Below are 24,940 nucleotides of genomic sequence, written 5' to 3'. Positions count from 1 at the left end.
TGGACAACAGTGCGCATGGGCATCCACTCCATCGTCAGATTGTTTTTTTCCGCCATTGGGTTCGGATGAACTTTTTTCCGCTCCAGCAGAAAACTTCCAGCAATCGATTTTAACTCTTCAATCTTCATTCCATCGACATCGAAATCAACTCGGACCGGTTCCGGAAGCGGCTGATGGACAGGACACCCTTCAAAAAATGCCCCCAGTGTGGAGCGAAGTTCCCCCACAGTGACCACCACGAGGTTTGTAACCTCTGCCTGTCGCCGGAACACAACGAATCGAACTGTCCAGCTTGTGCCGCTTTCCGTTCCAAGAAGACCCTCCGGGACCGAAGAGCTCGACGCCATATTAAAGCCAAACCAGCTCCAGAACCGGAGGACATCTTTGCTCAGGATGTTCCTGAAGATGACACCGAAGATCTCGATCGTGTCCGAGGCCGACGATTCCGATGACCTCATCACTCCAGGGCAGCGTGTGAGTACCACCCCCCCTGCCCCTGCCCCATCCAAAAAGACATTGGTCAAGACTCCGCCAGCTGGGCCCAGTCGCGACCGGAAATCCTCTTCAGAAGCCCCACCCTCGGGCCCGGCTCCGAAGACATCTAAGCCTGTAGGTGGCTCGGGCTCGAGCAAACCTCATGTTGTTGTACCTATAACACCTTCGGCACCGAAAACTCCACTGTCGGCACCGAAACAGGCTTCAAGACCGAAATCTCCTTCGGCACCGAAACGTTCCTCGGCACCGAAGTCCCCACCGGCGCCGAAACGTTCTTCGACATCGATGCCTAAAACTCCGTCGGCACCGAAAAATCCGTCGGCACCGAAAAATCCATCGGCACCGAAAAATCCATCGGCACCGAAAAATCCATCGGCACCGAAAAATCCATCGGCACCGAAAAATCCATCGGCACCGAAAAATCCATCGGCACCGAAAAATCCATCGGCACCGAAAAATCCGTCGGCACCGAAAAATCCGTCGGCACCGAAAAATCCATCGGCACCGAAAACTCTGTCGGCACCGAAAAATCCATCGGCACCGAAAAATCCATCGGCACCGAAAATTCCATCGGCACCGAAAATTATGTCCACACCGAAAAAAGTTCATAAAGACCCGAAACTGCCATCACCACCACCACTTTCGGAGCCGGATGAACTTTTTCGCCCAGATCCTACTCAAAAGCGGATCTACATCAATCCCAAAACCGGACATGTGACTGCCGTCCCATACAAGAAACTGAAGCTGGACATCACACCACCTCCAGCTCCCATACGGAAGAAGGACTGTGCTACTTCACCACTTCGTCCTTCCTCTCCTGTGTTACCTCCTAACCCGTCCCCCCCCCCCCCCCCCCCTCCTCCTCCTTCTCCTTTACCTTTACCTTTACCATCTCCCTATCATTCACCTCCTCCACAGGATGATAATGATGACTTAGGGGGAGGGGCAGACCCTGATTTATTTAATGATCCTGTTGATCCAAACGACCCTTTTACGTTCCCAGACACAGCACCAGTAGATGACTGGTCTTATCCAATGCCTGACATGTCTGACCCCACTACCTACCCCTCCAAGCCCTCCCCTCCTGATGACCTTTTGGGGTTTGGCCAACTAATAAATAGGGCAGCAACATTCCATGGCGTCACAATGCACACGGACGCCCTTGAAGAGGACTTTCTCCTCGATACTTTTGAGCAGTCACAAAAAACTGTTCACATACTGCCCATGATTAAAGGGGTTATAAAGCATGCCACTGAAGTCTTTAAAGACCCTGTTAGAGCTAGGGTTCTCAACCCACGCATCGAAAAAAAGTACCGACCAGCCCCGCAGGACCCTGCATACATTAAAGCCCAGCTCCCTTTAGACTCCTTGGTCGTATCAAATGCCAGGAAGCGTGTTAACTCACAGACAACTGGAGAAACGCCTCCCCCGGACAAGGAGTCTAAGCTTTTAGAGGCCTCAGGCAAACTAGTCGCCGCACAGGCGGCGAACCACTGGCGTATTGCCAATACCCAGGCCCTGTTAGCCCGGTATGATAGGGCGCATTATGACCAACTTGAGGACCTTATGCAACATCTGCCTGAACCCTTTAAATCCCAGGCCACTGACCTCATTCAAGAAGGCAAATTAATATCTAATGCCTCCATTAAATGCGCCTTAGATGCGGCAGACACTGCCTCTAGGGCGGTCAATACTAGCGTCTTACTCAGACGACATGCCTGGCTCCGTATTTCCGGTTTTAAACCGGAGGTTCAAACCGCAATTCTAGCTCAACCTTTCAACCAAGAGCAGCTATTTGGCCCTGCAGTGGACACTGCATTAGAAAAAATGAAGAAGGATAATGAGACTGCCAAGTCTATGGGAGCACTGCAGTCTCCTCAAACCCGGGGTTCCTTTCGTCGCTCCTTTTATAGAGAGGGCTCCAAAAACGCGGGAACTGAGACCACGTCCACCTTTAAAAATTCTGGACAAACATCCCCTAACAGAGGATATTTTCGAGGAGGTTATAGGGGAAATAATAACAAAGGTCGAGGGCGGGGCAACAACAACAACACCCGCACCTCCCCAGCCACCAAACAGTGACTTACCACCACTCCCCCCAGACCATTCCACTCCAGTCGGGGGGCGGCTCCAACAATTCCTACCTGTCTGGACTTCCATCACCACAGACAGATGGGTAAGACATATTATCCAGTCTGGCTACTGCCTCGAACTAATACAATCCCCCCCCAAACATACCACCCAAACAACGTCCAATGTCCTCACATCATCTCTCTCTCCTCAAACAAGAAGTTCAATCCCTGTTACAAAAACATGCGATAGAACCAGTCCCTCTTCAACATCAGGGAACAGGGGTATATTCCCTATACTTCCTCATTCCCAAAAAGGACAAAACATTAAGGCCCATACTGGATCTCAGACTACTGAACCAGTATATACATTCGGATCATTTTCATATGACCACCCTCCAACAAGTCCTCCCACTATTACAACAGGGAGACTTCCTTGCCACATTGGACCTCAAGGACGCGTACTTTCACATCCCTATGCATCCCGCTCACAGAAAATATCTACGATTTGTGGTAGATGGGCAACACTATCAATTTACAGTTCTCCCATTCGGAGTAACAACAGCACCCAGAGTGTTCACCAAGTGCTTAGCAGTCGTGGCAGCGCACCTCAGAAGACAACAGATCCATGTCTTCCCCTATCTGGACGATTGGCTCATAAAAGCCAATACTCACCAAAAATGCGTTCTCCACACTCATCGCACTATTCAAACCCTCCACAATTTGGGATTCACTATCAACTACCCCAAATCCCATCTACAGCCTTCCCACTTACATCAGTATCTAGGAGCAACCATAGATACATCCAAAGCCATTGCTTATCCCAGCACTGCCAGGATAGCCAGTATACAAAATCTCATCTCTCAATTTCAAACTCATCCATCTCTTCCAGCAAGAGTGTTCATGCAGCTCCTAGGCATGATGGTGTCATGCATCTCCATAGTCCCACACGCACGACTTCAAATGCGTCCCTTACAGGAATGTCTAGCACAACAGTGGAACCAAGCTCACGGACAACTTACCGATCTGGCGTTGGTGGACAGTCGCTCACTTCGCTCACTGAAATGGTGGAACACCATCAACCTGTCCAAAGGGCGGCCGTTCTTAGAGCCTCTTCCACAAGTTGTGCTAACTACCGACGCATCTCTCACAGGGTGGGGAGCCCACCTCCTTCACCATACCACTCAGGGCAGATGGACCAGTCAACAAAAACTGCTCCACATCAACCACCTGGAACTCTTAGCAGTGTTCCTAGCACTAAAATCCTTTCAGGTACACCTAAAGAACAAAACTGTCCTCATACGCACAGACAACATGACGACAATGTATTATATACAGAAACAAGGAGGGACACATTCTCTCCAACTGTCCCAACTGGCACAGCAAATCTGGAGATGGGCAATTCCCCCAAAACATCTACCTGTTAGCAGAACATCTCCCAGGAATCCACAATCAGGTGGCCGACCTCCTAAGTCGCCACACACAGCAGATCCACGAATGGGAATTACACCCCAAGGTCCTACTCCCCTTCTTCCAAAAATGGGGACAACCAGACATAGACCTGTTCGCCACTCCCGAAAACACAAAATGCCCAACCTTCGCCGCCAGGTTTCCACACCCACAGTCGAAGGGCAATGCCCTATGGATGAACTGGTCAGGCAGATTTGCGTACGCTTTTCCGCCTCTCCCACTAGTTCCATTTGTGGTACGCAAACTGAAACAACAGTCGCTAACACTAATACTGGTAGCTCCCACTTGGGCACGTCAACCGTGGGTCACCACACTTCTGGAACTATCTTTAGTTCCACATCAAAGGCTACGCCTCTCCCCGGATCTATTAACCCAGAACCATGGAGAAATCAGACACCCAGATCCTCAAACACTGAACCTAGCGATCTGGCTCCTGAGGTCTTAGAGTTCGGATACCTCAATCTCCCTCCAGACTGTATGAATATCATAAAGGAAGCCAGACGACCTACTACTAGAGCATGTGATGCCGCAAAATGGAAACGATTTGCCATCTACTGCGCTAATAATGACATACATCCATTGGATGCTTCCATCCAAAACCTCATTTGCTATCTACTACACTTGCAAAGATGCAATCTAGCGTATTCCTCTATACGTTTACACCTAGCAGCCTTGGCAGCCTACTTGCAAAATAGGCAACACCTGTCCCTTTTTAAGGTACCAGCCATCAAAGCGTTTATGGAAGGTCTCAAAAGAATTCTTCCCCCAAGATTACCACCTTCCCCAGTGTGGAATCTCAATGTGGTTCTAACAAGACTTATGGGTCCCCCATTTGAACCTATGCACAAATGTGAATTACAATTCTTAACATGGAAGATAGCTTTCCTTATCGCAATCACTTCCCTACGAAGAGTAAGTGAAATACAAGCCCTTACACTAGAGGAACCTTTCTTACAACTACACCGTAACAAAGTGGTTCTTAGGACAAACCCTAAATTTCTTCCAAAAGTGACTTCCCCTTTCCACCTTAACCAATCAGTAGAGCTACCAGTCTTTTTCCCTAACCCAGACTCCGTAGCTGAAAGGGCCCTACATACCTTAGATGTCAAAAGAGCCTTGCTTTATTACATCGACAGGACAAAACCTTTTCGAAAGACAAAACAACTTTGTTGCTTTCGCACCACCACATAAAGGCAATCCCATCTCCAAATCCGGTATAGCCCGGTGGATAGTTAAGTGCATCCAAATATGCTACCAGAAGGCTAAACGTACACTTACAGTTCCCCCCAGGGCGCACTCCACGCGTAAAATAGGGGCTTCTATGGCCTTCTTAGGTAACATTCCCTTAGAAGACATTTGCAAGGCAGCCACGTGGTCTACCACGCATACCTTCACTAAACACTACTGTGTTGATGTGCAAGCCAAACAACAGGCCTCAGTGAGCCAGGCTGTCCTAAAAACTTTATTTCAAACTGCTGCAACGGATACAAGCGACCACCGCTAAGGGGAAGCACTGCTATATAATCTATCCTCAGTGTGTGATCTGCAGCTCATATGCCTCGAACGGAATATGCTACTTACCAGTATGCATCTGTTCTTGGCATGTAGAGCTGCAGAGTCACACACGCCCGCCCGCCTCCCCGGGACCTGTATCTGTTCCAGCATCTGTCTTACTTGGACATTGCACATGGACATCCTTTCTTTCATTCCTATACACCATCTTTTCCCATCATGGCGAAAAAACAATCTGACGATGGAGTGGATGCCCATGCGCACTGTTGTCCAGGGGAGGAGTCACCAATCTCGTGACCAAAGGCTTCTTCCGAAGACAACAACAACCTGCAATCATCCGAGCTCAACACCAGATGGCGATCTTATCCTCCGTGTGTGACTCTGCAGCTCTACATGCCAAGAACAGATGCATACTGGTAAGTAGCATATTCCTTGCGACCTTTAAACACCACTTTCAGCTTGGCTGGATTTTGAAGGTATATTTTGGCACCTAGTTTCTGAAAAGGAGAAAACATTTGTCTCCAGTGACATCTCCGCTAAACTGTAGCATGGGCAAAGTCTGGCTGAGCAAAGGAGGAGACTCATCACACTTTTAGAAGTCGGGCGAGCCTAAATGTAAATACTCTGCCTTAATTAAATTTCCGAAGTACACTAGAACCGCCCTGGGGGTATGTAGAATTGCTCCTTGTTTCTTGAGGGTTAGTGAAAATCTGTGCCCTCTGGATTTCTTCTTCCCACTCACAGCCTGTAAGCTCTGGAAAGGTACCCTTCAGTAGTTTGGCTCTGGAGTCCCCTCCAACGCCTTTGGGGATTCCCAGCAGTCTCAAATTTCACCTCTGCCTGTTCTCCTGCTCCTCCAGTTCCCACATCATATCAATGAGCTTAGGATCCTGGGATATACGCACGTCTTTTAATTCACCATCCTCCGTTTCAAGTGTTTCGGTGTGCGCCTCCACTATAGTCCTTCTCTCTGGGATCTTGTGACAGGTTTTATATATCTTTGACAGCACCCTGTAACTTTTATGCGGCTTGGCGAGCCCGATGGTTATCGTTCCTGACCTCCTCTTGCATCTGCTTGATAGTGGCCAAGATGATGGAGGGCGAGGGTTCGTTGGCACCGCTCTGTGCAGGTCCTGCTCTATTTTTGTTTGGCCCCAAGATTGGCTCTTCAACTCTAACACCCCCCTTGTTGATCTAATAGTTGGATTGAGTAGTCCCATCTCAGCCTGGGGGAATCTTTAGAGGGTGAGCCTTTGTTGTAAGCTCAGATTCTTGCCGGTTGCGGTCTTCTTTGTCTGGCTCGTAGTTTTTCTTTCCCTTTCCTCCCCCAGACCGGCTCTTTTGTGTTGTATGGAGAACGGATTTGTCCAAGGTACTGCTGCTGGTTGAGCATGAGTGTGGGAGACGAGGATTCGAATTCTGGCATTGAGGAATCTGATTAGTCAGTTAAAGAAAATTCTCCACACCCCATATAGGTTCAGGAGAAGCTATCGGTTTCACAGCTCCCAGGGAACTATAGTCTAGCAGAGTAAAGCTTGCTTTCCCTGTCCAAGCGAGAAGGGGGTCCTCCCTGCCCCTGTGCTCAGGTTTCTCGCTAGTTGTGGGCTTTACCAACAATTGCTACACATGTGGCTCACCCACTAATCCTTCTGAGTCCAAACTTGCACCGATTACATGATCCTTGACCCCATTTTCACTTTGCTCTTTAGTAGAAAGCAGCTCCTGTACCTCAGGTTCAGCTACAATAATTGGCATGGGAGCAGCTGTGCTCACATCCTGGTTTTTCGTGCCTTTCACATGGGAGAGTGGAAATAAATCTGAAATTACCGGTTGTCTCAGCGAGTGCAATGGTATTGTTCCTGCGAGCAGAACGCTGAGCAGGTTTTGCTTCTGAGCTGGTCGCATCCTCTGCTCTCTTCCTGCCCTTCCACTGTGAAATACTCTCTCGGTAGTGCACTTGGTGTGGGCCCCCCCTGGAGATGCCAGCTGTGTGATCCCTTGGTCGCCGCTGCTGAGTTCTTTGATTTCGGCCCTTTTGCGCCTCTACCCGCCATCAGACCAGAAAGCTTTGCTTGGCCGGTTATGCTGAAGATCCGCCGAAGCTCCCGTAGCGGCATTGGGAGCACTACGGCAGTCAACACCACGCCCTACTTTTTGGTCGGACTCGTGCAGCAATGGCTGTCATTGCCTCTTCGAGGGGGATTGAGGCTCCACCACTTCTCCAGCATTTAATCAACTACCAGCAAGGGCTACATGCCTTCCCACTTGTAATCCGACTTGCTGCCGAGGAGGTAAGGAGAGGTTTGGAAGGGGTGGCTACTTGGACGCCATCTTGCTCCTCCGAGCCGAAGACTGTTTTCCATCACTTCTCGGCACAAGCAATATGCATGAGCAGTTTGCCGTATCCGCTTTTGTAAAGTCTAATGCTATTTGCATGTGAAGATTTTTTGCATCATTGATGGCAGAATAACCCGATTTAGGTATACTATACTAGTTACAATTAACTCATACACTTTTGTGTTGGCATGGTACTAAAATGAAGAAAAGTAAGATTATGAATTGTATCTGTGTATACCTATTTAACCTTGGCTACCTGTGTCTTCTATTACTGTTTACCAAAGTAAAAATTAATGGATGAAAAATAAAAGTGGCCTATCTCCTTTGGACTTGCAAATTGCATTTTTTGGCAAACAGTAAGATGCCATCCAATTAACTCAAATGTGACAAAGTAGTACATCCTTCAAGGCTGTAAGCAAAACTGCTTTTTCAGCAAACATTGTAAACTAATTTCTCCGGCCTTGCAGTGGGTCACCATAAGACTTGGTTGCAAAAAATGGCTGACAAGGCTATTTGGGGCACAAATCCATACGGGCAGTATGCTGCTAAGATCCTGGACTGTGTTGAGCACAACTTATATTACTAAACAGTTCACTAGATCATCCCAACTTAAGCAAAAGTGACAACAGGCTTCCTTGACTTGGTTCAGTTACAATTTTAAAACTCAATCTAATTCTGAAAGTGTTACGAGACCTTAATGGTAGGGTAGATGTGTACAAATCTTCATACAAGAGCAAAACCGAACACAGTACTAGTTCTTTCCTTTTGTATCTTGTCTTTACTTTGGCACATACCTACATCAGTGTTTTCATCCCAGCCATTATACTGTACAGGTGTTCATGTCTGCAGACAATTTGCAATTCCAGTCTGTCAGGAAACACAAACTTCAAATTGCCCCCAAACTTTTCTTTTTATTTTTTATTCAAGCTAATGGTAAAAACAAATTCAGATTTGGACTACTTTGGCAAACATTACTGTTAATAGACAGTAGTACAGTTCTAACATGGATTAGCAACTTGAATCTTTCCTGTATTTATGTACTGAGCATAATTCCTCCATCTAATGGTTGTTAAGAAAACTCCCCCCCCCCCCCCCCTCCTTTTTTCAAGGCGTCGACCAGTAAGTGGGACTACCTCTCTCCAAGAATGTCAGGTGTACACCGATGCCCCAATGCGGGAGCATCATCTTCAGATTTCTTTTCTGCCATTTGGGTACAGAAGCAAGGTCCACAGCTCTTTGTCAAGAGCACTGAAGTTTTGCGAAAAGCACCAAAAAGCCAAGAAATCACCAAAAGGGCAGCCGTCCGCTAAGAACAACTTCAATGTGAGAAGTCACCAGAGAACCTCATTTTTTTTTTTCTTTTTTTCCCCTCACTGGGCTTAGGCCACATGGTTGGAGGCTGACAATAGTGGGCGGTGTAGAAAGCTGGTTCTGTATATGGTACACCACTAGGTGGTTATATCCTTCAGAGTCCAGAAATCCCCCCAGAAGTATACAGGGCTCAATGCAGACCCAAGTTGCTCTATTTCTGGTAGTTTGGGCGAGCAACCTTAGGCCTTGCACAGAGGAGTTTGAGCCCTTTATTGCACACACATGACCAATAAGTGACACATGACTCAAAAAGGAGATCCACACCAATTTTATAAAAATAAGCTTTGTTTGTGTTTCTGTTTAAGACCAAGATCTTCGCAATAAGGTAATTAAGATTTTGAATAAAAATACTTTTCACTTTCTAAAGTCGACACTTGGTGCAATTTCTGAGCAGTTCAATGTTTTCCTCTGGAGGAAAACAATAGTTCTGTTATACAGGTAAGTACGCAACTTACTGTTCCAGTCTTTGGGACCAAAGGACAGCAAGGCGCAGGGGCGGCCAGATGCAGAAGTTAAAATCTGAGTTCGGCCTAATGTGTTCTAATGTAGACTGCGAGTGCTCAAATCCACTTTGCTTGTAGATAGGTAAAACTGTTGCAGGGGCCAAGTTTTGGGGATTCGAACAAGCACGGGAGGCACAAAGCAGCACCAAACATAAAACACCAGCAGCACAGGGGCGGCCGCGTGCAGGTTGCAATTTCAGCGTCAGGCTCCCAATGATTTTCAGTGGTGAATTTGCTTTAAACAAACAGGATGCAGGCTTCGAACCGGAGGTTGCAGGAGGTATACCTGTGACAGCAGGGTTAAGTAGAGATGTGAGTATCGTAGGGCACTGTCAGTTCAGCTCGCCCAGGCCCAGGGATTTCAGGTGGAGGGGTGACATTAGTTGTCATTCTTACCGGAGCAGGTCGTGGCCAGGGGAGCCTCTGGATTTAGGCTGAAGACGTCGTCATGGAGTCCAGGAGGGGTCAGCTAATGCTAGACATGAGGCTAGAATCGATATGGAACCTGTTCTGGGTCGGTAGTCCACCTGGACATGGGCTGGAGGCAACGGGTGCAGAGTGGGCAGGACTCACGGATCCATAGGGCACCGGAGTCCTTTGTGTTGGTTTGTTGGGGATAGAACTGCTGTCCTCTGAAGTTCTAGTCTTTGTCAAAGTTCAGACAGTCTTCCTTGGGTTTCTGGAAGTGGGAGGCTGCTGGACAGGCGTCGTCTTCTCGCAGGGTCTTTGAAGCTGGAGACAGCCCATAGGGCTGTGGCCAAGTCAGTATTCATCTTCAGGCTTCCGCTGCAGTGTCTTCTTTGGTCACAGGTCACTTGTTTCAAGGTCTACGGGAGCCTCCTAAATACTAGATTTAGGAGGCGTTTTAGGGGATTAAGAGGTAGGGGCAAAGGGCACCTCACCTGGCGCGGCTACAGTGTGCTTAACTTTGCTAATTCCAACCCTCCGGTGGAAGAGGCGAAGGTGGGCACACCTAGTCTTTCTAAGTCTTCCAACTGTTTTCCCACCCAAAGTCAGGGTGTAAATCGAAGGTTGCCATCTGCTGCTAGCAGAAGAGGGTGGGGGGCGCATTATAAAGGCTACAGGCCTTTCAAGCTTCCCCTTTGAGGACTGTGCTCATCCGAGGGGGAGGGGGAGTGGGGGTCGGGGGCTGTGACACCTTCACCCAGCCAGTCAGACCACACCAGGGTTAATAGGTTTTCAGAAAGGAACCTCTGAGGTGCCCTTAGAGTACATGGTTTAATACATCTCACACTGGCATTAGTGTAGATTTATTCCAAGGAGTTGTTCGGTACCAAACACTCCTGGTTTCAGTGAAGCGATCATGGTGCTGGGGGGGTTTGAGTTGTCGAGTTTCCAGCCCATCTACTCCTTATGGCTTCCCTGGCACTTACAATATTTAAGAATTGACTGAAGTATTATTTGGGCGTATCTACTTATGCAAATATGCCCTCACCTGTGGTATAGTGCACCCTGATTTAGGGCGGCTGTAAGGCCTGCTAGAGAGGTGACTTACCTATACCTTCAGGCAGTGTTGGCTGGCATGCCACCCAGACAGGGTACCATGTCGACTTTATCATTTTTCGGCTCTCAGGGGCATGTACGCTGCTAGGGCAGTGGCATGGTTCTAGTGAGGGGGTCCCAGGGGACCCTCTTCAGCTTCCAGGCCCTAGGTACCCAGTGTACCACTTACTAGAAATCTACAGGGGCAGAAGTACCAATTGTGGATGTTTTTAAGGAAGAAGCACCCGGCACAGGGAACGCGGTTGGTAGGGACCCAGTGCACCACAGTCGAAATCACATCAATGTCCAGGCAAAAAATGGGGGGCTAACCATGTCAAGAGGCACTTTCTCACTGGCTGTTTTGGGAGTGGGACCCACTACTCAGGTCTTCATGAGATGGAAAACACCCCTTTATTGATTTAACCCCAAATGCCATCACAAGTCCCGTAGAAAGACCAACAGAAGGGGTTCGATCTGTGTTGATCTTAATATGAGGAGTCTTAAGGGTGTTGCATATGTGCAGAGTTCTCCCCAGAACTCTTACGGTAAGAGTTAAATCAGGGCAGAAGCTTTACGCCAACACAATCAAGGCAGTCCCTTAAAGATCAAGGAATCTCCAGCGATAAAGAAGTCTTTGAAGACAGTCAGCTTGCCCAGGGAGATCATGGGTCAGTCGTAAAGGAATCCATGCATATAGTTACAGGGGGGTGATGGAGGAAGACTCAAGTGGACAGAAATGGTGGTAAAACATCTCTCCTACAAGACTGCAAGATCAGAGCAGTACATAACCAAGACCTTGGAGGTGGAAATTGTTGTAAACCACTTGGGTACTGAAACGAAAGGTAGTCCAAGGCAGAGGCATAAATAAGCAACCCCAAGGGTGCCAACCAAAGTACACCGCTGGTTGCATACTTTCTTAGCCTGGCTCGACGCTGAAAGGCATTTGGGACCAGGCGCAGGATGAGTGGAAAAAAAAGACTTATCGACTCCATAAAAGGTGGAAAGAGGTGATGGTCAACCGTGGACAAATGGGATTGATGTTGAAGACATGATGATGGCTTGAAGTCGAAATGGTGCTCCTATAAAGAAAGACTTTGACTCCCTTAAGCGATCTTGAATTTCACACAAACCAAGCAAGCGAAACTGCAGGGACAGGCAAATGAAGATCTAGAACCCCCTCTAACACTTGAACTTCAGGAGGAGGAACAGGAAGAGTTCTGAGGTAGAGAATCCCCACAGCCAACGTTAGGTTGGGCTGACTACCTGGGAATTTCCCCTTTTCTCCCGTAAAGGTCTGGGCATGTGGCTGGATAGCTCCCTATATGTGGAAGCCCAAGCAAAGTTTTTTACTGCTTTGCCATGCTGAGAACTTCACGTAAAATCCTAGATTTAATACCTACAAATTCTAGGAGATTTGTAGTCCAGGCGCTCATTCTCTCCTGTCTGGATTATGGGAATTCCTTGTATCTGTTAAGAGACTTCAGGTAGTTCAAAACGCTGCTGCAAGGGCCATTTTTAAGCTACCCAAATACCTCCACTAAAAGTGCCTTGGCTTCCCTGCATTGGCTTCCAGTGGAGGAAAGAATAACCTTTAAGGCTCTATGCCTGGCCCACAGGGCAATCCAGCACACTGGACCCCCCCCCCCCCCCCCCACGATCAGAGCTCTTTTTGCACCCTACACTCCCAATAGGATTCTAAGATCTTCCAATGCAGGTGTTTTGAGGGTCCAGCATTTTCAAAGGACTAGATCGGGTGGAAGATCTTTCTCTCTTCTATCTCTCAAATTATGGAGCTCAATGCCATTTGATTTGAGAACTGAACCTAATAAGAGAAAATACAGAGAGCTGCTAAAAACTTGGCTCTACCCCGATTAGGTCAGCCTTGTATAAGCTAAGAGGTTTTAGGGTGCACATTACAACTCACGGTGCACTGGGAAGCCTTCGGGTAGCTGTGCGCGTTAGAAATCTGCATAAAACGAGATCTCTTCATGATGTCCTATGGCTGACACATCACAGGCATGGGAGTATCTTGGCACACTCCCCAGAAAGAGCGTTTGATGCATATCCACCTGGGCCTTCTCCACAAGGATGTTCCAAGTTTAACGCCTTGAACAAGAGTACAACAAACCTCTTTGGGTCAAACTGGAGAAGGAACAGGCAGAAACTTGCTTCCTGCTTTAAACCTTACTGCCAGCACAAAAAAGTACTCTCTGCCTATGCTCGCCAGCATCAAGAAAAATAAACCCTACAGCCTAGGCTCTATGTATATTAAAAGCAGTCCTCAGGCAGTCTGTTAAGTGTTGACAGCCAGAAAAATGTCCAATGGTCCCTCTTCTACAGGTCCTCCACCGAACGAGGAGATGAGAAGAGTTGACACGATGGGCAGAAAGATGGAGTGCCACAGTGGAGAATTGCAAATTAAAATGCTCCCCTGAAACTATAAGGCTAGCACAATGGGAGGTAATAGAAGAACTGATGTTTCACCTCCCTCATTAGTAAACAAAAAGGGCCAAACTAGTCATGGGGAAGGAAAACCATAGCCAGCATGTGCCTCAAATCTGCTTTGGTTGCTGCCGAAACTGCAAGCGGACAAACGTGCAGACTCCACACTCGGGAGTAATGCCTGATTCAGTGTCTGGTTTCATACATTACAGGAGGTGCAGGCTTGTGAGAGTGCCATCTTTCTTGCATGGTATGCCCCCACTTTTTGCTGAATGTACTTTGACTGAGTGTGCCTTGGACTCCTGCCAATCAGGTGCCCAGTGTGAGAAAGTGGCTCTGTATATACTGTTCCCAAATAGGTACAGGGTGTACAGAGTCCACAGTCCCACAGAGGCTAAAGTTAGATATAACCTTACTCTCTAAAGTGATAGCTTGGTCGAGCAGTAAGGCAGTATCAGAGGACAGTGTAAAGCATTTGTTGTACACACTCAGTCAGCAAATGGTCTCACACACTCAATAACTGAACTCTAGGCCAATGGTTTATATATAAAAAATATATGCTTGTTTTATTTTAGAACCAACAATTGGATTTAAAATATACTTTCTCAGAATGAGATGCTTTATATAAATACTTTTGCAATATGCAATTGACTTTTGTAAACAGCTACAAGTGGTTGCAATAGGCAACACTATTTTAAACACAATACATTGAGTTCAATGGAAGTTTCATGTTATTTGCCACAGATTACTTTTAGGATTACTTTTGGAATTCCAGGACTGGATCCTAGATTCAGTCCTGGGTCAATACTTGGAATCAAGTGATAAAAGTCGACTTAATTACTGTGATTTTTAGACAATATTTTGCTATTTTAAAAGTTGACACTTAAAAAATATTTCATAGAAAACAGTCCATGATTCCCTATGGCAGAAAATTCACGTTACAGGTATAGTATGTTCTCGTTAATTTTGTAATCCAGTACTGGGTGCCTAGACTCAGTACTGGGACCTTTATCCAAAACAGGTAAGTAATTACGTTTTCAGATATTATACGATTTTTAAAGAATATGTAAAGATTGCAGAAATTGACACTTAGAAGAAATTTCACAGAAACAGTCAATGGTTTCCTATGGAAGAAAATTTGGTTACTGGTAAGTACAGTTGTAAGTGGTTTTTAGAGTCAGTGCTGGGTACCAAGATCCAGCACTGGGAGCTCACCTAAGAGCAGGTGAGTATTTTCGTTTTCGTTACTCGGCTGATTTTTGGTGAATATTTTTAGTTTTGAAAAGTCCACGCTTAGAAGAAATTTCAGGAAAAAGCCAGTCAATGTTACCCTATGAAGAAAATAGAGTTATCGGTTTAAAGGTAAGTACTCGACTGGCAGAGATGAGGTTATGGGCATAGACTAAGTGGTCCCCCAGGGTCAGGTAGGTACAGTTGGTGCACTCCCAGCGGCACTAGGGCAGCCGGGTGCAGAGAGTTAGGCCCAATGTTATACTATGAGGGATAGGGGGGGGGGGGGGGGGGGCTTGGTTGGTGGCTGCTGACTAGCAGGCCACGCGGCTGTGGGAGCTGGGCTCCTGGTCACTTACTCAGGGGAAGTAGATAGGTGTAGAGGTTGCACTGCCAGGGCCATTCGGGTGGCTGGGTGCAGGGTGCTTTTGAGCCTTCGGGCGCTCAATTGATTTCAATGGGAAAGCTCCGGTTTAGAAAAAGACTGCAAGCTCGGGGACGAGGATTCTTCAGCTGCCACCACCACTTCGAGAGGTAAGTTGGGTAGTTGGAGGATAGGTAGGTACCCCGGGATTGGGCACTGTGGGCTGCGGGGTGCAGGGGTGCCTTTTGGTGTCGGGAAATCTTACCCTCTGTTGATCGCGGTTGGGGGGGGCACCTTGTTCTGAGGCTGCAGGCTTCTTCAGGAGTGTCGAGGGAGGTCCTTGGGTGCCGGAATCTGGGTCAGAGTCGCCGTGGGGTCGTCCTCGTGGTCTTTGCACCAGCCAAGCCTTGCCTGTGCCGGAGTGAACAGAGTGTGCTGGGTTCGCGGTTCCGTGCTGCTGCCAGGGATTAGAAGCAGATTTTGAGTAGAGCCTCTACTCATGGGAGTCCCTGGGACTTGGAGTAAAAAGGTAGCCAGGTCCTCCGGGGTTTGTGAGGTTGCTGGCCACAAGAGATGCCGGGTTGGAGCAGGAGCAGGTTCGAGGGTCGACAGGCCGGTAGGGCTGGGGCCAAAGCAGTTTGTGTCTTCCTCTTCTTAGCAGCTGCAGGGCAGGTCTTCTTTCTTCTAGCTCTTCTTCGGATTTTGGAATCTAGAATCTGGGGAAGGAAGGTTCAGGTTGCCCCTAAATACAAGATTTAGGGGCGTTACAGGTAGGCGAAGGGCAGGGACCAATGGGTCCCTGTCCTGGAGTGGGTACACCCCCGATCCTGCCTCTCTCCTGTGGGGGCAGTAGCCTAGTCCTGATAGGGTAGGGCTTCCCATCTTCAAGATGGCGAGAGCCCGGAGATGTGCTTCACCTCTCCTCCCCCACCTGAGGGGTGGGGTTGGCAGGCTGGCACATCCTGTCCTTATTTGGGGTTTCCGGCCAAGCTTCCCGCCAGAGTGGGGGGGGTTGCAGTGGCCTGGGGAAGCTCACAGAGGCGGCATGCCTTTGAAGCTTCCCCCTGCCCATCCTGGGGGAGGAGATTTAGCACCTCGCCCAGGATGTGCATTGTTGCAGGCCCAGGAGAGCAGGGGCTCTCCTACCCAGGGTCCAGCAACATGTCTGCTGTGTGGCAGCCTAGGCAGCCTCAGAACAGACTAGGATTGTAGGTTAGGTTTTAGGGGGCATCTCTAAGATGCCCTCTGGGGTGCTTGGTACATTAAATCCCACACTGGCATCAATGTGGGTTTAATGTGCTGAGAAGTTTGATACCAAACTTCTCAGTCTTCAGTGTTGCCATTATGGTGCTGTGGAGTTAGTGTTTGACGAGCTCTCCGCACCATGTACTCTTAAATGGCAGCACTGCACTTACAGGGCCCAGAAATGGACCTGGGTACTGTAGGGGCACAGGGCTCCTGCTCCTGTGCCCACACCATTGGCATAGGGCACCCAGCTAGAGGGGTGGCTGATATATGCCATGGCAGTGTAGGTGATGGGCATGGCACACAGGGATGTGTGCCATGTGGACTTTGTTTTGTCTTGCACCCAGCCTGCAAGGGCAGTGTGTGTGTGTGTGTGTGTGTGTGTACAGGGCCTCTAAGGGTGGCACAATGAGTGCTGCAGCCCTCTAGCTGGGTGCACTATGCCAGTGGTGTGGGCACAGGGGCATGAGCCCTGTGCCCCTACAGTACCCAGGTCCATTCCTGGGCACTAAGGGCAGTGCTGCCATTTAAGAGCATGTGGTGCTGGGAGCTCGTCAAACACAAACTCCACAGCACCATAATGGCAACACTGAAGACTGAGAAGTTTGGTATCAAACTTCTCAGCACATTAAACCCACACTGATGCCAGTGTGGGATTTAATGTACAATGCACTACAGAGGGCATCTTAGAGATGCCCCCTGAAACCTAACCTACAATCCACGCCTTGTCTGAGAGACTGCCTAGGCTGCCACACAGCAGACCTGTTGCTGGACCCCTGGGTGGAGAGCCCCCGCTCCCCTGGGCCTGCAACAATGCACATCCTGGGCGAGGTGCTAGGTCTCCTCCCCCAGGATGGGCAGGGGAAGCTTCAAAGGCATGCCGCCTTTGTGAGCTTCTCCAGGCCACTTGCTGTACTCAGCAACTGGCCCCCACCGGTTCTGACCCCCACTCTGGCGGGAAGACTGGCCGGAAACTCTAAGTAAGGACAGGGGATGTGCCAGCCCTGCCAACCCCACCCCTCAGGTGGGGGAGGCGAGGTGAAACACCTCTCCAGGCCCTTGCCATCTTGAAGATGGGGAGCCCTACCCAATTAGGACTAGGCCACTGCCCTTCTCCTACAGGAGAGTGGCAGGATAGGGGGTGTACCCACCCCAGGGTAGGGACCCAGTGGTCCCTGCCCTTTACCTACCTGTAACGCCCCTAAATTTAGTATTTAGGGGCACCCTGAACCTTCCTTCCTCAGATTCTAAAACAGCAAAGAAGATCAAGAAGAAAGAAAACCTGTCGTGCAGCTGCTAAGAAGAGGAAGACACCAACTGCTTTGGACCCAGCCCTACCAGCCGGTCGACCCTCGAACCTGCTCCCACTAAATCCCGGCACCTCCTGTGGCCAGCAACCTCACAAACCCCGGAGGACCTGGCCACCTGGGACTCCCTTGAGCAGTGGCTCTGCTCAAAGCAAATCTCTAACCCCTGGCACCAGCCCGGAACCGCGAAACCTGCACACTCTGCACCTGCCAAGCCTGGCCTTTGCTGGAGTGGACAAAGACCCCTAGGACGTCCCCCCGGCGACTGACCCCGAATCCGGCACTCAAGGACCCACCTCGACGCTCCGGACGCCTGCAGCCTCAGAACCATGGACCCCACCTACCACGGTCAATAGAGGGTAAGATTTCCCGACACCAAAAGGCACCCCTGCACCCGGCGCCCTGTGGCCCCCTGTGCCAGACTCCTGGGTACCTACCTATCCTCCAACTACCCAACTTACCTCTCGAAGTGGTGGGCACACCTGAAGAATCTTCGTCCCCGAGCTTGCAGCCTTTGTTCGTCCTTGAGCTTTCCCATTGAAATCCATTGAGCGCCCGAAGGCTCAAAAGCACCCTGCACCCAGCTGTCCGAGTGGCCCTGGCAGTGCAACTTCCACTCCTACCTACTTCCCCATTTGCCCTGAGCAAGTGACCAGGAGCCCAGCTCCCACAGCCGCGTGGCCTGCTAGCCAGCAGCCACCAGCCACAGGCCCCCTGCCTCCCATAGGATAACATGGGGCCTAACTCACTCTGCACCCGGCTAACCCTTTGTCGCTGAGGGTTTAACAGTACTTACCGGACCCTGGGAGACCCCTGAGTCTGTGCCCAGGATGTTAACTCTGCCAGTCGAGTACTTACCCAAAAGCCGATAACTCACTTTTCTTCCATAGGGTAACATTGACTGGCTTTTTCTGAAATTTCTTCTAAGTGTGGAGTTTCTAAACTTTAAAATATTCACCTAAAATCATCCGAGTAACAAACGGAAATACTCACCTGCTATTAGGAGAGATCCCTGTGCTGGATCTTGGTGCCCAGCACTTACCCTGCAAAGTACTCCCAATCGTACTTACCACTAACTCAATTTTCTCCCATAGGAAACCATTGACTGTTTTTCTGTGAAATTTCTTCTAAGTGTCGATTTTTGCAAACTACAAATTCTTTAAAAAAAATCGTACCAACTGTGAAAACGTAATTACTTACCTGTTTTAGATAGATGTCCAGTACTGAGCCCAGCACTGGATTACAAAAGTAACAAGAACATACTTTACCCGTAACTCAAATTTTCTTCCACAGGAAACCATTGACGGTTTTTCTGTAAAATTTCTTGTAAGTGTTGATTTTGCAAACTTATAAGTATTCCTTAAAAATCGCCTGTATAACTTAAACGCAGTTTCTCAACTGCTTACAGGTGATACACTAGTGCTGGATCCAGGATCCAACACTGACCTAGAAAAAGTAACCATAACTCCACTTATCTGCTAAGTGAATTTCCTTCGATAGGATAACACTAGTAATTTGATCAAAAAAGTTTGTGTCAACTTTTAAAATAGCAAAATATTGTTTAAAAATCATAACAGTAACTAAAAAGTATGTATTCACTTGTTTCCATGAACTGTCCCAGGACTGAATCTAGGATCCAGTCCTCGAGTTAGAAAAGTAATTGTGAGAGTAATCAATTGCATATAACTTAAAATTCCCATTGAGCTCAATGTATTATTGTTTGAAATTGTGTTGCCTATTGCAACAAACTTTAACTATTGCATTGCAAGTCAATTGTCTTTTGCAAAGTATATAACTAAAGCATCTCATTCTGATAAACTATATTTTGATTCCTATTGTTGGTTCTAAAATAAAACAACCATATATTTTTTTATACAAACCATTGGCCTAGAGTTCAGTTCTTGAGTGTGTGAGACCATTTGCTGACTGAGTGTACAAAAAAAACTTTACACTGTCCTCTGATACTGCCTTACTGCTCGACCAAGCTACCACTTTAGAGAGTAAGGTTATATCTAACTTTAGCCTCTGCCAAACCTCTGGGGAGTGTGGACTCTATGCACACTGTACCTATTTGGTAACTGTATATGTACAGCCACTTTCCTACAATGTTTCCATAATTAATATGCCCTTCACAAGGGAGAACTGGACTTTTTAATAGAGATACAGCACTTCCTTGTAGGTCAACTGGCAGAGCACTCTTTCACGCAACCCCACCACAGATGGACAACCCATCATGCCGCAGGATTCTGGCACATCAGGGCAGTACCCAAAAATACCAAAGGCAGCCCTTTTGTCGGAGGGCAAGAGTCTGACTCCTAAGGGGTCGACACCGACCTCAAAATTACTGTTCATAGGAGGACCCTTAGTGCTTAACACCTGTAGGAAGCAAAACAGGCTGCCAAAACACAGCCTAAGCAGGCTCGAAAACCCATCGTCCCCCATGTGGGAACTCTAAAAGGTAATCCAACATTTTCTGAGAATAGGGCACAGCACACAGGCCTGTTCGCCAATATCCACAAACACAAAATGACCAAGTTTGGCTCCTTGTATTCACTCACCTGTCTCTGGGGAATACCCTAGATAGAAAGGTCCATGACCTTTGCATGAAAGTTTCTACAATACCACTAATATCTCTGGTCATAAGCAAGTAGAAATTGGCAACGGTGACAATTATACTTGTAACCCCCCGTGGGGCAGGCAGACATGGTAGAGTCTTGGGGGCAATAGCACAATACATAGTAAGGAGGCTGCCAATCTCACAGGGCATGTTTACCCTACGAGGAACACATTTTTCATTCAGAGCCAAAGAACCCTAGACTTGCGGCATGGCTCCTGTGGAAATAAATATTGAGCACTTGGGCACGTCTCAGAAATACGTGAAAGTGCTGATGGAAGCCTGGAGACCAATGCAAAAACCACAATTGATGGACAGAATGCAGAACAATGTCATAAATTCACCCCAGTACTTAGATCTGGGCCTAAATCCATCATTTTTTTGCTCAGCATGCGATTTTTAGTTTGGACCCAGTCATATGCAAATCAGTCTTGACCCTGCGCCCAATGGGAACAGTCCAGCCCGAACTGCCAGGCCAGGTCCTCCCTGGACTGGAAACAAGCATCATAGGACTGGTTTTGGGCCTTCAGCCCTCATCAGCTTGGATAGCTTGACTCCGGGGCATGGAGAGCACGGGACCCACGTCTGGCCATTCCCGTCTCACTAGGGGTGATAAATGCAAAAACAAAAATTGATGGACACAATGGAGAACAATGTCATACATTCACCCCAGTACAGAGATCTGGACCTAAATCCATGGATACCAGCAACAAAAAAATGTTACACAAGCAAGTGGAGTAGATTTGCCGACTGGTGCATAGAATGTGAAACTTACACAATATATAACCAGGGACATGACAGTGGTTGGACCCCTGTTGAACGAGTAACTTTTTTACATGTCTGTAAAAGTGAACCTAGCTTCAATAGGTGCATACACCAGGTGGACCAAAGGTTTCTATTACTCTGCAGCCATCAAGTGGTTCCTGGAAGGGGTCGTACAAATTGAACCACCAAAGGCCACACCAACACCCAGGGTGTTCTTTTTGTAGACCTTCTCTGTCTGAAACTCAGCAGACAAAAGCTCATTAACGTTGGAATACTGCATCAGCAGAAGAGCAAGCAGGAGCAAGGAAAAACAGCTGAGTAAATGGATCAGGGGAAAAACGAGGAATATTGGAAGGAAGGGTGAAAAGGATGTATGGATGAATGTGAGTGTGAAAGGATGAGCGAATGATAGGTGGATGGACAAGTAGAAGGATGGCAAAGTAAAGTAAAGGAATGGATGGATAGTGAGTGGATAGGTGACAAACAGGTGAAAGGATGGCAGAGTAAAGGAATAGATGGCTAGATAAGAGGGTGAAAAGATGAGTGAATTTATGGCAGAATGAATGATGGCACAGTGGATGTATGGATTGAGGGTGGTTGGATGACAGAATTGATGGATTGCAGAGTGGATGGCAAAGTGGATGAATGGTAGGATGGATGGCTGTGTCGAGATGGATGCCAGGATGGATGGATGGATGGATGGATCGCAAGATGCTTGAATGGATTGGAATTGGGAAAGAGTGAAAGATGGATGAAAGAATGAAAGCATGACACTGTAAAGGCGAAATAGTGGATGCCACTAGTGGGATGGCATTGCGAAAAAATGATTGGATAAATGCATGGATGGAAGAGACAAGGAAGGGAGGGTTCGGCTCACTTACTTTGCTCTCTTGGTGGCATCAGTGTTTTAGTTTAAAGTGGGTGCTATTGTAATTTTCTGGCTACTCCTTTGCTGACACCCATATGGAACCTGAGCCGGGTGTTAACTGATGAAGACTCTATTCGAGCCTATGAGAAAATAGCTATTAAAATTGATAACCCTCTCATTATCCCATTTCACTACTGAGTCCACAATACAGGCTCTGGCAATTTATGAACCCTACCTGAAGGTTCATAAAGACAAGGTAGTTAAGAGGACCACTCCAATTCTGCCCAAGGTGATATTTGTTTCATGATACCCAGTCAGTCAAACTACCAGCTTTTTCCAGCAGCCAAAGATTAATGCAGAAAGAGCATCCCATATGCAGATGCCTACAAGAAATCAGGCAGTACAGGAAGGGAGACCCATTTTTAGGTCTCGCCTGACCCATTTTTAGGTCTCGCCTGACCCAGCGCATGCGCTGGTCTGGCGAAACTTATTGAGAGGGCTCCAAAAAGTGCTACCAGGCCAGCCTAGAGCTACAGTGCATGTGCGCGGGCGCGCGCGGCGCGCTTTACCGCGATTACTTTCACATTCGCGGCCGCATGGCCGTTTTGATGTTTGATCGGGATCACTTTCACTGCCGCAGGGCCGCTTGGCATAGCCAATAGGTCTCGCTTTGGGAGCTTATAAGTATTTAGTTATGCAACTGTTGCATTGCTAAACACTTATGAGGTCCCAAAGGCGAGACCTATTGGCTATGCCAATGCTTGTTTTGTCTCCTTTTCACTCACAAGCATGGGTTCACCCGTCGCAAAAAGTTACCGGTACAAGCTGAAGGATGTACACCTTCCAGACATGCTACATGCCAGGAGAGGGAACCAGTGGAAGGGAGACCGATGGCACACCATCAGGAAGAAAGTGGCCACTCTAGCCTTTATAGCCTCTACATCCATAAATTGTATCTTTACAACAGCAACATTGTAATAAGTCCACACATTAACAAAACACTACTGCGTAGTTAACCTAAGAAAAAAGTAAGTAACAGTAGGAATGTCTTAAGGCACCTTTTTACAAGCACACACTCGCTTTAACCCAACCTCCTGGATGAGGGGCATAGCATTATGTGATCCATCCACTGAATGTGAATCCAAAAAAGATTCACTATGCAAAACAAAATTGTTACTTGCCCAGTTTTCCAACTTGAAGACTTTTCTGGATTCACATCCCTTCCTTCCTCTCCTAGAACAGCTGAGTTTTCAGACTGGTTAAGAAGCCATACATTCAGAAAACCTTTATGAAGCTCTCAAGAGAAGTCCGGTCACTAACTGGAAGAAGGAGAGAACCTGAAGATGGCACTGGTATTTTAGGGGGGTCTGTTGTCACAAGGGAGGGGTAGGCCCATCTACTGTTTGGCAGCCAAAAGAAAAAAGACTTTCCAAACCTAACCACTAGCAGACTGAATAATACACGCCACGTGACTCTAGAAAAGTTTGAGTTGCAAAACTACTCTTAAATGTAAGTAACGATTTTGTTTCTCTTGATTTCCATTTAACTTCCTTAAAAATGTAACCCAGTTCTGTAGAGTGACATTTGTTCTGCCAAATTCTTGTGTATTACAATTATTATTTAAATGATTACTGCATAATTAAACCCACTACTTTTTTACAGGATGTGATAAAGACCTTATTACCTAAAGTATTACCAGCAATAGTTGAAGGTCTTCAAGACCTGGATGATGATGTACGTGCTGTAGCTGCATCATCGTTAGTACCAGTTGTGGACAGTTTGGTGAATCTTCAATCTAAACATGTAAGTTCAGAAGCTGTTTTTGTTAATAAATTAACTGTCATTTTTGTTAAAGGAAATATTTCTTTAGCTTTTATATTTAGTCAGTAGAAAATTATCATTCACACATTTGTATTTTAGCATGGTTCAGTTCACACATCCTAATATGTCAACGAGGATAAACATGCTATGCAATGAAGAACAAAGTGGAAGCTAAAACAAATGGTTTCTTTTTTTTTTTCTTCACAACATAATTTTATTGACAGTCTGTACAAGTCTGGTGCCACTCGAAATACCAGTAATATACAGGTATTAACAATCATGATGATCTCAACATTTTCAGTATTACTGTAGCATTGTTTGTGGAATAAACGTCTTTGTATATAACTTTTAACAACAAACATTAGTGTCATACAAAATCTGCCGAGAACAAGTAGGTCTTAAATATAAGGGTCGAAGCCGTTCATTTGGAAACTAATATAGTCCGCATGTATGTTACAGCATTGTACCATCATCCTGGCAATTCCTCGATAAAAGAAATGGGAGGGACAGGTTCTAGATAAAGCCCTCTATAGTCTGCCCACTTCTTCCAAATTCTAAAATGTTTCTGGGGACACCCCCTTGCCTTAAGAACTGGCTTTTCCAGACTCATGGAAAAATCTAGACTTTTCTTCCATATTGCAACCGATGGTGGGGACTCGTCCTTTCATGCCCTGGCAAGATCTCACTTCGCCAAAGGGAGGCCAGGGAATACCAGGTGGTGCTTGTATCTGTGGCCGCCCAAGCCCTCAGTGATGTGTAACATGGCCAATTGTGGCGAAGCGGAATATCCCACCCTAGGACTTCTGACAAGCATGTGGTCCCCCCCTCTCCAGAACCTCGATAAAGTCGCACACAGCCATACTGTGTGCAAGAAAGTACCCTCTGCTGCCCCGCAGCGCAGGCAGTTAGGGGAGGCGACCAGGCCAATACGCCACAGTTTGTGTCTGGTGTAATAGACCCAGTGTAGATACTTGAATTGAAAAAGTAGCAAACGGGTCGCACTCGCTGCTCGGGGACTCCATTG

General features: G+C 47.4%; 1 protein-coding gene across 2 annotated transcripts in view; it reads left to right on the top strand.

The window, feature by feature from the left end:
* Window positions 1-24,940, top strand: part of BTAF1 (B-TFIID TATA-box binding protein associated factor 1) — an 852,875-nt gene that overhangs the window by 299,884 nt on the left and 528,051 nt on the right. For both annotated transcript variants that reach the window (XM_085606166.1, XM_085606165.1), the window contains exon 12: window positions 23,758-23,898. In XM_085606166.1, the coding sequence (XP_085462292.1) occupies window positions 23,758-23,898 (141 nt within the window). The remainder of the gene's footprint in view (window positions 1-23,757; window positions 23,899-24,940) is intronic.

This window comes from Triturus cristatus, chromosome 1_2, assembly GCF_964204655.1.
Source record: "Triturus cristatus chromosome 1_2, aTriCri1.1, whole genome shotgun sequence".
Classification (NCBI taxonomy): Eukaryota; Metazoa; Chordata; class Amphibia; order Caudata; family Salamandridae; genus Triturus; species Triturus cristatus.
Note: the sequence above shows the minus strand (reverse complement) of the source record. Positions and strands in the feature narration are given on the sequence as shown.